The 13,259-nt window shown below is 38.2% G+C and overlaps 2 protein-coding genes across 2 annotated transcripts; both read right to left on the bottom strand.

Annotated features, from left to right (window-relative positions):
* Nucleotides 1-267: 267 nt before the first annotated feature.
* On the bottom strand, nt 268-1,221 carry LOC131198041 (olfactory receptor 11G2-like). The gene has a single exon (XM_058182551.1). It carries the CDS (start codon nt 1,219-1,221, stop codon nt 268-270), a length of 954 nt encoding a protein of 317 aa, XP_058038534.1.
* Nucleotides 1,222-11,529: 10,308 nt separating this feature from the next.
* Nucleotides 11,530-12,459, bottom strand: LOC131196857 (olfactory receptor 11G2-like). The gene has a single exon (XM_058180265.1). The coding sequence runs from the start codon at nt 12,457-12,459 to the stop codon at nt 11,530-11,532; it is 930 nt and encodes a 309-aa protein (XP_058036248.1).
* Nucleotides 12,460-13,259: the final 800 nt, after the last annotated feature.

Below are 13,259 nucleotides of genomic sequence, written 5' to 3' on the forward strand. Positions count from 1 at the left end.
ACTTAATGGCAGAAGTAGCTTTCTGTTATGTATTTGCCAAAAGTATTCAAGGTTTATTTTGGACCACGTGGTTGCAGGTGTAAAAGATATGAGAGAAAAAAATTCTTTATATTTTTTCATCCTCTCCACTCCAGCTCATTCCATTCCAATCCAATAGTATTGAATCAAATCTATTTAAATATTCAACTTTTAAGCTATTCAAAAAGACCATCATAAATATTACACAACTTACCTATTCATTTTCTCATTCACAACCATTTACATACATCATTTTTTAATTCTCAGCCTTTGCTCCATCCTTTTCAGCAACCTGCCCAGAGCCTCCTTCACCTGATCGTTCCTCAGACAATAGATCATGGGGTTGAGAAACAGTGTAATGGCGGTGTAGAAGACGGTGACTATTTTAGTGACATTTGACTGACCATCTCCACTTGGAGCTACATACATTCCTGCCACAGAACCATAGAAAAGGATCACCACCACAAGATGGAAGGATATGGTAGAGAAGGCTTTCTTTCTACTGTGTTGGTTAGAGGATTTGATCAGTGTGACAATTATAACACCATAGGAGATAGTGACAAAGACAATGTTACCCAATATAATCAAAATATTCATAGAAATCTGACTGATAAAGGAAGCATTTTTAAAAGGTGGGCAAGCCAGGGAGAGGAGGCCTTGATCACACACAAAATTATCAATGATGTTGGAGCCACAGAAGGACAGTCTGGAGATCAAAGTCACTGGGACAGCGTAACCCAAGAACCCAGAAATCCAGCAACCAGCTACAAGCTTGGAACAGTTTCTTGAAGACATAATTGTTGGGTAGCGGAGTGGGTGGCAAATGGCTAAATAGTGATCCAAGGCCATGGCTGAGAGGAAGAAGCATTCAGTGCTGCCAAACGAGAAGAAAACGTAGAACTGAAGGAAACAGGCTTGGAAGGAGATGATTCCTTGAGGGGAAGCCAGATCAAAGATCATACGAGGCATGGAAGTGGTCACGAAGCACATTTCCAACCAGGAGAAATTTCCCAAGAGGATGTACATGGGCAGCTGAGCCAAATGGTCATCTATATGTACCAGAGTGATAATAGTGGTGTTTTCAATCAAAGTTATTATGTAAGTTAAACTAAACAGGATAAGTAGGTAGAATCGCCATTGCAGCCCACTCTCCAAACCCAGTAAAATGAATTCCTGGACTGTGGTCTCATTGGACGGATCCATCTGGAATCAAAGAGAAAGAAAGCAGACTGTTCCACACTATTAAAGAAGTACCATTCACAAATATTTCTGAAAGATTCTATCCATCGTCTAAAAATTTGTAAATGAGGAACAGCTGGAATTGACAATTTAATTTATTTAGGTGCCAACTGATTATGAATAACTTTTATAGCAAGAAGGAATTTCTTTGACATTGCCCCCTCTCCTCTCCAAGGTCTACTCTTCAATAAAAACTTTTCAAGAACGATGGATTATTGGCTGCAAAGTTGATGGTGTTAGCAGAGATGGCTAAATTGACTATTTTGATCAAAGATAAGAACATAAGTACTTTTCTTTCTACTTGGAAACCACTTCTGGACTGGGGGGGGGATGAAACTTGGATTTTGAGTTTTACTGATTGAATAGATTTGTTGTTATACTAATCTATATTATTATGGAAAAGTAAAAAGTTGTGGTTTGATGTTACTGAATTATTCTACTGCACCAGAGGGAGTCGGAAGTCAATGCTTTTTTTTTCTTGCTTCCCCTCTTTCCTACACTTTTCTCTATCCCCTTTTCCTCCCCTTTGTTCCCTATTTTTGGCTCTTGTATTTTCATATTTTATATTATAAGCAGAAAGAAAGGAAGGAAGGAAGGAAGGAAGGAAGGAAGGAAGGAAGGAAGGAAGGAAGGAAGGAAGGAAGGAAGGAAGGAAGGAAGGAAGGAAGAAAGAAAGAAAGAAGGAGGAAGGAAGGAAGGAAGGAAGGAAGGAAGGAAGGAAGGAAGGAAAGAAAGAAAGAAAGAAAGAAAGAAAGAAAGAAAGAAAGAAAGAAAGAAAGAAAGAAAGAAAGAAAGAAAGAAAGAACATGGACAATAGATTAGAAAGATGAGACCCTTTTACAAAAAAGGGGAAAGGGATATCATGTATCAATGTGAAAAATAAAAATAAAAAATAAACTCATTATTGGCAGTGTCTTCTTCAACTGAATTCCTTTTAAGACTATTACTACCGTGTTTCCCCAAAAATAAGGTTTCCCCCTGTCTTATATTTTTTTGAACTTTGAAATAAGCACTTGGCCTTATTGCCATGTGCTCAAAAGCCCGATTGGACTTATTATCAGGGGATGTCTTATTTTGAGGAAAAACAGGGTAGAGTATGATAGAAACACAACAACAACTGCTATGGGTACATCATTCTCACAACTTTCTTGTCCTAAATATTTGAACTCGGAGTTATGCAACGCTGCATAATTCTCAGCACTGAAAAACATGCAATATCTTCACCCCATCAATAACTGCAGTAAATTGTTCCATGTAACATAAAATATAGATGAAACCAGAGATGATAAATTCTGCTATCTCTTCAAAGTGGGCTAGACAATGAAACCAAAACTATGAATATTAATACTACTTTTATTCTAAGGTTACAGTAATATGACCTTGCCATTCTGAATATCTTCCTCTTCCCTCCCTTTATCTTCATCAGGGCCCTGTTTCAGAGGTGGGTTTCAGCAGGTTCTGACCAATTCTGGAGAACCGGTAGCAGAAATTTTGAGTAGTTTGGAGAACCGGTAGTAAAAATTCTGACTGGCCCTGCCCCCATCTATTCTCTGCTTCCTGAGTTCCAGCTGATCGGGAGGAAATGGGGATTTTGCAGTAACCTTCCCCTGGAGTGGGGAGGGAATGGAGATTTTACAATATTCTTCTCCTGCCTCATCCACCAAGCCACACCCACCAAGCCATGACACGCCAACCAAGCCACGGCCACAGAACCGATAGTAAAAAAAAAATTGAAACCCACCACTGCCCTGTTTGGGTTGCTTTCTCAAATTACATTTCTGCCTCACCCTCAGACTTCTTTTACCTCACCATTGTCTTGGTGGTGGCTCTTCCTTTTGTCACTGCTGGTTATGTCTTCTTCCCACATAGATACAGCCCTAGAATTGCCATCAGAGCAAGCAATAGAGCCACACATGGATGATAACAGGGCATGGATTCAAAGCACTGACAGGGATGCTCCTTTCATTTCAACTTGAAGCTGAACTCAGAGATAATGTGGAGGAAGATTGAAGGACTAAACCTCATGAAGGAGCTGCCACAATGTAAAGAGGAAGAGCATCTGCATTTGGACCCTATAGAAAACTCCAGAGGTTCTGAGACAGTGGTTTCTTGTTCAAAGCACTATGAACATTGACCCAATCACAGAAATTAGTAGGAGGCATCTCAGAGCTTGGGCTTTGTAGGCTGTAAGCTCAGACTTGATCTGAGAGTCTGTCTTGGAAAGAGAACTGAGAGAGTCAAGAAAAGATAAGCAATTGCTCCAAATCAAAACGTTTCTCATTGCTACCCTGAGTCATTTAATAAATGTGCCAGTAGTCAGATTTAAAGTAAGTATCTTTAGCATCTCCTTGCCTGGCTATTGTGGAGTTTTCTTAAGGAAAAACTTTACTGATAGGAGAGACCAAATAACCCAGCCCAAGAATTTACATGTAGAATTTCAGCACCATCCTCTATTAAACAGCTCCTTCTGATTAACTTTTCGTGCTGCATCCAAACTGAGCACCATACATAGCTATCTCTTGGATACTTTGCAAGCCTCTAGTAAATAAACTAACTAGACTATTCAAATCCAGAAAACCCATAAGGAGATTCTGTGACATTTGAATTGGCAGAGAATTATTTTGCCAATTATTTGAGGAAATCAACCATGAATTCACTCTTCACTCTGAAAGATCAGCTGGTATACTCTAAATGGGGATGGAGATTAATTATAGAATATAATTTATTGGCCAAGTGTGATTGGACACACAAGGAATTTGTCTTGGTGCATATGATCTCAGTGTACATAAAAGAAAAGATACGTTCATCAAGGTACGACATTTACAACACAATTGATGGTCAATATATCAATATAAATCATAAGGATTGCCAGCAACAAGTTATATTCATACAGTCATAAGTGGAAAGAGATTGGTGATGAGAACTATGAAACGATTAATAGTAGTGCAGATTCAGTAAACAGTCTGACAGTGTTGATGGAATTATTTGTTTAGCAGAGTGATGGCTTTCGGGAAAAAACTGTTCTTGTGTCTAGTTGTTCTGGTGTGCAGTGCTCTATAGCGTCGTTTTGAGGGTAGGGGTTGAAACAGTTTATGTCCAGGATGTGAGGGATCTGTAAATATTTTCACGGCCCTCTTCTTGATTCGTGCAGTATACAGGTCCTCAATGGAAGGCAGGTTGGTAGCAATTGTTTTTTCTGCAGTTCTAATTATCCTCTGAAGTCTGTGTTTTTCTTGTTGGGTTGCAGAACCGAACCAGACAGTTATAGAGGTGACAGATTCAATAATTCCTCTGTAGAATTGGATCAGCAGCTCCTTGGGCAGTTTGAGCTTACTGAGTTGGCGCAGAAAGAACATTCTTTGTTGTCCTTTTTTAATGATGTTTTTGATATTAGCTGTCCATTTGAGATCTTGCGATATGATAGAACCTAGAAATTTGAAGGTTTCTACTGTTGATACTGTGTTGTCAAGTATCAGCATTTCTATGAACAGAAAGGAAGATTAGCCAGCTTTTGAGCATCAAACTTTCAATGTATAAATAAGAAAGAATAGAATAGAATAGAATAGAATAGAATAGAATAGAATAGAATAGAATAGAATAGAATAGAATAGAATAGAATAGAATAGAACAGAACAGAATAGAATAGAATAGAATAATAGAGTTGGAAGGGACCTTGGAGGTCTTCTAGTTTAACCCCCTGCTTAGGCAGGAAATCATACACCATTTCAGACAAATGGCAACATCATTGGATATAACTCATCAACCATCTTCCCAAATGAAATAATTGCTGTCTCCAGAGATGGACCGGAATATAAAAACAGTGATGGGTCAACAGCACCAAGATTTTGTAGAGTTACATGTATAAATGAGGACAGCAAACGTAAATTCATTTATACCATAAACTCAATTGCTAATACCAACCCCGCCTACAGTAAACTTAGATCACATCCTGATCTATCTTTTCTACAATGGATAAATTCTCGTGAACTTCGCACAGAACTTAAACAAAGACAAGACAATGGCGAATCCAACCTATACATCGACTACCGTGCAGATTGCATAAAAAATAAAACCTTCAATCAAAAAATCACCTCCAAACCCCCCATCACCCATAACAATCAACCAGCCATCCCATTATTCAACCAAGTACCCATCACCCTACCATCCATTCAACCAACCATCCAACCATCCAATCTACCATCCATTCAACCAACCATCCAAACAGCCATCCAACAATCCACCCAACCATCCATCCATCCAGCCATCCATCCAACCAGCCAAACTACCATCCAACCAGCCACCCAACCAACCATTCAACCAAACATCTCAATACAAAACATCCAACCACCCATCCAACCATCTATTCAACCACCTATTGTGCACAACCCCCAACCTACAAACATCCAAAACTAGGTATGCACACCCCTTACCTCTACAACACCAATTACTACAGATCTCAAATGTAAATTGATAAATGCAAGAAGCATTGTTAACAAATTACCTGAATTTATCCTCTTGTTAAACAGTGGTACATTAGATATTATTTTTGTTTGTGAAACATGGCTGAACTCATCCCTTCCTGACTCCATTATCTCAAACAAAGAATATCAAGTTTATCGATCAGATCGTGAAAACCGAAGAGGTGGTGGAGTGGCTATCTTTTACAAAAAGTCACTGAATCTAACAAATATCCAAGTTGCACAAAAACTTTCTCTTCCTGAAACGATTGTATGCAACCTATCCCTCAACACTACTCTTCGATTCTTACTATGCTACAGAGCCCCTGACTATGACATTACCCATGCAAACATGCTAACCTCACTGCTAACATGGGCTACCTCTTGCCCATATCCTCTCATCTTCCTGGGTGACCTAAATCTACCTCTCATAAACTGGATAACTAATGAATGTACAACTGATCCAATCCATACTACACTATACAACACTGTTACAAACCTAGGTCTTGAACAACTTGTAACTAACAACACAAGACTCAACAACTGCCTTGATCTCATCTTCTGCAGCAACTCCAACTCAATTTATGGACTACAAATTAAAGAACCTTTTTCCAACAGTGACCACTGCATGATTGATTTTCGTCTCAGTATACGTCCATACTTAAATCGTAATAACAATAGTATTCCCAGCTACAATTTCAAAAAAGCCAACTACGATCTTATAAACAACAATCTTTCATTTCTGGACTGGCAAAATCTGTTTGCAACCTGCACAACCGCTGAAGACCACTATAGAGTTTTCCTACTTGAAATCAATAAAGTCATTAAACTATATGTACCACATATGACCACCATGACCAGGAAAAGCAAACTACCCATATCAATAAAAAAGCTTCAATCAAAAAAAAAATCCCTCTGGAAAAGAAACAAAAAAGGCTGTATAGCAAATTTCAAAAACCACTACAAAAATATATGCAACCAAATAAAAACTGAATGCACAAATTATCACACCAAGAAGAAGAGAACCTTTTGCGCACAAATTCCAATCGTGCCTTTTATAATTTTGTGAACAACAAACTTAAAGACTCAAGATCCATCCCACCACTAAAAGATTCTAACAACAAAGAATACAATGATGAAACAGTTAAAGCTAACCTCTTCAACAGTTTCTTTGGCTCAGTTTTTGTTAACAGCAATAACACATATCCGACATTCCATAAACGCACTAGCATTGAATATGATGACGTAACCCATATAGATTTCACAGAAGATAACGTTGAAAAAGCTCTTCATAACTTGAAACCATCGCTATCTATTGGACCTGATGGACTATGTGCATACTTATTAAAAAAACTTTCCACTAATATAGCAGAACCCCTAAGCATAATCTTTGATAAAGCCTTCACTACCAGTTCCCTTCCCAAACTTTGGTCACTAGCCACAGTCATCCCTATCTTCAAAAAAGGAGACTCCAGCTTAGTTGAAAATTAGAGACCAATCTCTCTGTGCTGCATCACCTGCAAAGTCATGGAATCAATCATCAACCAATCCATTACCTCACACTTAGAAACTAACAACCTACTCTCCAATAAACAATTTGGTTTCAGGAAAAAATTATCATGCAACTTACAACTTCTTCACTGTAAAAACATATGGACTACAAATCTTGATCAAGGCAAAACAATAGATGCAATCTACATAGACTTCTGCAAAGCTTTTGACTCAGTAGTACACGATAAACTTCTCCTAAAACTAAAATCCTACGGCATTTCAGGACCCCTTCACAAATGGATATCTGCTTTTCTGTCCAACAGACAAAAAGTGGTCAAAATTGGCAATGCTCTATCAAATCCTGTTCCTGTCAAGAGTGGCGTTCCTCAAGGCAGCATCCTTGGACCAACACTCTTCATACTATACATTAATGATCTTTGTGACCATATCGCAAGTAATTGTGTTCTCTTTGCTGACGATGTCAAACTATTTAATACCACAGACAATGCATCTATCATCCAAAAAGACCTTGATCATCTAACCACTTGGTCTAAAACTTGGCAACTCCAGATCTCAACCAGCAAATGCTCAGTCTTACATATTGGAAAAAAGAACCCAAACACTAAGTACATACTTGAGGGACATTACCTTACAGATGACCCCACCCCGTTAAAGACCTTGGAGTTTTCATGTCAAATGATCTAAGTGTCAAAGCCCACTGTAACTACATAGCAAAAAAGGCTCTAAGAGTTGTAAACCTAATCCTGCGTAGCTTCTTTTCCAAAAACACTACACTGCTAACCAGAGCATATAAAACATTTGCTAGACCAATTCTAGAATATAGCTCGCCTGTTTGGAACCCTCACCACATCTCTGACATCAATACAATTGAACGAGTCCAGAAATATTTTACAAGAAGAGTTCTCCATTCCTGTGAAAATAACAAAATACCTTATCCCACCAGACTTGAAATCCTAGGCTTAGAAAACTTGGAACTCCGTCGCCTTCGACAAGACCTAAGTTTAACTCACAGAATCATCTATTGTAATGTCCTTCCTGTTAAAGACTAGTTCAGCTTTAATTGCAACAATACAAGAGCAACCAACAGATTTAAACTTAATGTTAACCATTTTAATCTAGATTGCAGAAAATATGACTTCTGTAACAGAATCATCAGAGCTTGGAATACTTTATCTGACTCTGTGGTATCTTCTCATAATCCTAAAAGCTTCAACCAAAAACTTTCTACTATTGACCACACCCCATTCCTAAGAGGACCATAAGGGGCATGCATAAGCGCACAAACGTGCCTACCGTTCCTGTCCTATTGTTTTTCTTTTCTTTTCTTCTTCCTATATATATATTGATGCTTATACCTCCTAATATTTGCTCATATATATGTTTATATACTATATAATACTTTTTATATGATGTTGTGACAAAATAAAATAAATTAAAATAAATAAATTAAAAACTTCCAGTGTTGGAACATTCACTACTTCTGGAGGCAAGTTGTTCCACTGATTCATTGTTCTAATTGTCAAAAAATTTCTCCTTAGTTCTAGGTTGCTTCTCTCCTTGATTAGTTTCCACCCATTGCTTCTTGTTCTACCCTCAGATGCTTTGGAGAATAGCTTGACTCCCTCTTCTTTGTGGCAGCCCCTGAGATATTGGAACAGTGCTATCATGTCACCCCCTAATCCTTCTTTTCATTAAACGAAGTGCTTCATTAAACGAAGTGCTTATTGCAACTTTTATTCAAACACTTTATCTTATTTTACTGATTTGTATGCTCATTCTTGACTGGCTGAACTGTCATCTTCTTGCCTTCATATCTGCATTGCAGCATAACACTTATTGGAAGATAAGGTCCAAATAGAATGGCATGTCTACAAAGATGCTCAATAGGGTTATTTAACCAAAGAAGACCACTATCGCTTAATCAGGACACCCATGACAACGGGACTATTGGATGAATATAAAGGAGGTCCAAGAACCTCAGAAGGTCTAAGGAGAACAATGAAAGCTTTGACACTTTCTAGTAGGGATCGTTCACTGCAAATCAATTTTGGGGAAAACAAAATTAGATGTTCTGAGATCAAGCAAAAAAAATGGCCTAGTGGTATTGAGCAGGAAGAGTAAAATATTCATATTACTCATGCTTTTTTTTAAACATCCAAAGGAGTTCATTGCCCATAATTTCTTTCTTCTGTTCCAGAAGGGCAGAGTATCTCTCACTATAAAAAGATCTAAATAAATAATTCTATAAACAAATGTATTTGAGGTCTAAGCAGAGATGGGACTCCTATAAAAATCCCAGCCAGCCTCAAAGATTGATTTTGCTCATTTTCAGGTGTTCAGAATTTCTAAGAAAGAAATTTCAAATTTCAGATTGGTTGATGAAATGAAGTTAGCATAAAATTACAATTCATTTCTGATGATTGGCTGAAGCTTAATTCTTTATGCAAATCTTGCTCTTTCTAATGTCAGGAAGTTATTGCCTAGCGATAGATGATAGATAGATAGATAGATAGATAGATAGATAGATAGATAGATAGATAGATAGATAGATAGATAGATAGATAGATAGATAGATAGATAGATAGATAGATAGATAGATAGATAGATAGATAGATAGATAGATAGATAGATAGATAGATAGATAGATAGATAGATAGATAGATAGATGATAGATAATAGATAGATAATGAGAGAGAGAGAGAGAGAGAGAGAGAGAGAGAGAGAGAGAGAGAGAGAGAGAGAGATGATAGATAGATAGATAGATAGATAGATAGATAGATAGATAGATAGATAGATAGATAGATAGATAACAAACAAATAAAAATAAAATTGTGGTCAGCAAACAGTCTACAATGGATGGCAGTCCAAGCCCAACTAGTATCCAGTTGTCATGTGACTAAAGTAATATGTAATCATCACACTGAGTGGGCCAGAACTCATTTTGAAATAGAAAGCACCTCATATCAAATAAGAACATCAATAATGTAAAATCTCTGAAAGAAAATCCTGGTTCTAGATGCATCTGATTCAACAAACAGTTGATCCGGTTAACTGAGCAGGCTTCCTGGCAGTATAGTCAACTTCATAGCAGTTGGAGGTTTTGAAGGGGGCAGAATTATCTGTAGTAATTACCCGTATGGAAAATCTATATAGAAAGATGAAGGAAGGTGATTACACTGATATTAGTTATTTGAAAGATCTATGAAACAGTCAACTTGAATATCTTGTTTTGGTAGATCCAGGAAGGATCAACTTAAGCAGTGTAAAATAATTTTGCTGTGATTGCAAAATAAGATTAGGCCAACTTCTGTCTGTGTGTGGATGTGTTTTGGACACCTCAGAGCAGTGATGGTGAACCTTTTCAGCACCGAGTGCCCAAACCGGAACGCACATACATGTACATGCATGCGTGTGCATGCCAGCACCAGAAATCCAAAGACCAGCTGGCTGGCACAGGCATGGGCGTTTTGGGCCCAAAAAACTGCCTGAAAATGGCTGAAAAACAGCCTTAAAACAACCCAGAAAATGTCCTGTTTTTTGCCCATTTTTAAGGCCGTTTTCCGGCACTCTGGCACCACAAAGACCAGCTGGCACTGGAAAGCAGAAGAGTGGCGATGGCATGCATGCCCACAGAGGGGGCTCTACGTGCCCCTACCTCTGGCACATGTACCATAGGCTCACCAACTCGGCCTCAGAGTTTGGAGGAGTTAGAATTTAACCCATAATTATTGTCCTATTTGAAGTCGTAAATTCATTTAAAGATATAAAGGCAGGGTTTGAGACCCAAGTACGGGTGACAGAGTGAGCTCCCATTCCTGTTGCAGCTCCTGCCAACCTAGCAGTTCAAAAGCATGCAAATGCAAGTAGATAAATAGGTACCACTTTGGAGGGAAGGTAATAACACTCCATATGCCTCGGGGTATAGTGATGTCAGCCACATTACCTCAGAAGTGTCTTCAGACAACTCTGGTTCCCTCAGCTAGGAAAGAGAGTTGAGCACCCTCTCCTAGAGTCAAACACAGCTGGGCAAGGGAAAACATTACCTTTACCTTTTGTGCCTTATTAATGTTGCATTTTGAATTGAGAATAATAGGATTGTAAATATGAATCTGAATCTCTCACCTGAAAGTTAGGATGAATTATGTTCTTCTTGGTTCTTGAAATCTACTTTAAAAAAATAGAGTTGGAGGGTATGAGATTTTCTAAAAAGATTTACAACACTGATATTAAAGGTATACATAGCTGGTGATTAGATTTCTCCCTTCCAGTCCTGTCGTCACAATGTGATCTTTTTTCTCAGCCATTACTGCACCCTTCTCAGCAAAATGTCCAGGGCCTTCTTCATCTGATTGTTCCTCAGACAGTAGATCATAGGGTTGAGAAAGGGTGTAACGGCAGTGTAGAAGACAGTGACTATTTTTGAGGCACGTGACTGATCTTTCACACCTGGAGCTACATACATTCCTGCCACAGAACCATAGAAAAGGGTCACCACCATGAGATGGAAGGATATGGTGGAGAAGGCTTTCTTCCTGCTACTTTGGTTAGAGGATTTGATCAATGTGAGAATGATAGCACCATAGGAAATAGTTACGAAGATTAAGTTGCCTAGTATGATGAAAATATTCATGGAAAAGAGGATAAGTGGAGCATTTCCAAGTGGAGGACAAGCTAAGGACAGGAGCCCTTGATCACACAAAAAGTGGTCAGAGACATTGGGGCCACAGAAAGACAGCCTAGAGATCAACATTATGGGGACAGCATGGACCAAAAAGCCAGCCATCCAGCAGCTAGCCACAAGCTTGGAGCAGTTCTTTGGAGACATAATTGTTGGGTAATAGAGTGGGTGGCAGATGGCCAGATACCGATCCAAGGCCATGGCTGAGAGGAAGAAGTCTTCAGTGCTGCCGAGGGAGTAGAAAATGTAGAACTGAATGAAACAGGCTTGAAAGGAGATGATCCCTTGAGGAGAAGCCAAATCGAAGAGCATACGGGGCATCGTAGTGGTCACGTAGCAGATCTCCAGCAGGGAGAAGTTTGCCAAAAAGTGGTACATGGGGAGCTGTGCTAATTGTGCATCTATACACACTAGCGTGATAATAGCGGCGTTCTCAGCCAAAGTACTTATGTAGACAATAGTAAAAAAGATAAGGAGGAAGAACCGTTTTTGATTCCCGTCCTCCAAGCCTAGCAAGATGAATTCATGGGCTGTAGTTCCATTGGTCAGTTCCATCTGGAATCAGGAAAAAGAATCAGGATAAAGCATTCTTAACAATTTACAAATATATCTATTTCCGTAAAGGATTTAAAAGTGGAATAGAATTACCAAATCAATAAGAAGGAAATGCTCTTTTTTATTTATTTTATTTTGTCACAAAATATATATAAGCATTAGCATGAAATAATTATACAATATATAAGCATATATATAAGTATGAGTATGTAATAACTATATTAATTGGATATAACGAAAGGAAACAATAGGACATTGTTTATCTGATCTAAGTAAATTAGATTAAGTAAATGCTCTTCAAGAATGTTGAAGAACAAACATCAGGTTAGAGAGGAGGCTGGGAACCTTAGGAACTCATCTATAATTCTAAATAAAAGGAAATCATTCTTCGACTTGAAAAATAAAATATAAACTCCTTGTTGTTTCTTCTGTCATTGAAGCCTTTTGAATTTTATTATTAAGTATCATAGAAGTTCAAAAATAATTGCTATGTGTTCTGCATTAACACAACAACTGTCTAGATCTAAATATTTGACTTATGTACCAAACTTCAGGTGTTTCATCACAACAATAACCCAAGTAAACTGTTCCATTTAGCACATGAAACATGTAGGAGGAGACATATGTTAATACTGTAGATACAGCTTTAGAACTGGCCCTCTTAACATTACAGCAGGTAGCAGAAGCTAACTTAGAGGACAACACAGTGTGGGTTGGAGATGTTTCCAAAGGAAGCTCTTTTGATTACAACTGAAGCTGGACTCAGAGATGAATATGTAGAGGGGAAAGTTTTGTGGCCT

Source organism: Ahaetulla prasina, chromosome 4, assembly GCF_028640845.1.
Source record: "Ahaetulla prasina isolate Xishuangbanna chromosome 4, ASM2864084v1, whole genome shotgun sequence".
Lineage (NCBI taxonomy): Eukaryota > Metazoa > Chordata > Lepidosauria > Squamata > Colubridae > Ahaetulla > Ahaetulla prasina.

Excerpts from the sequence above, each read along its gene's own strand:
- LOC131198041 (XM_058182551.1), bottom strand. The coding sequence starts at position 1,221 with ATGGATCCGTCCAATGAGACCACAGTCCAGGAATTCATTTTACTGGGT.
- LOC131196857 (XM_058180265.1), bottom strand. The coding sequence starts at position 12,459 with ATGGAACTGACCAATGGAACTACAGCCCATGAATTCATCTTGCTAGGC.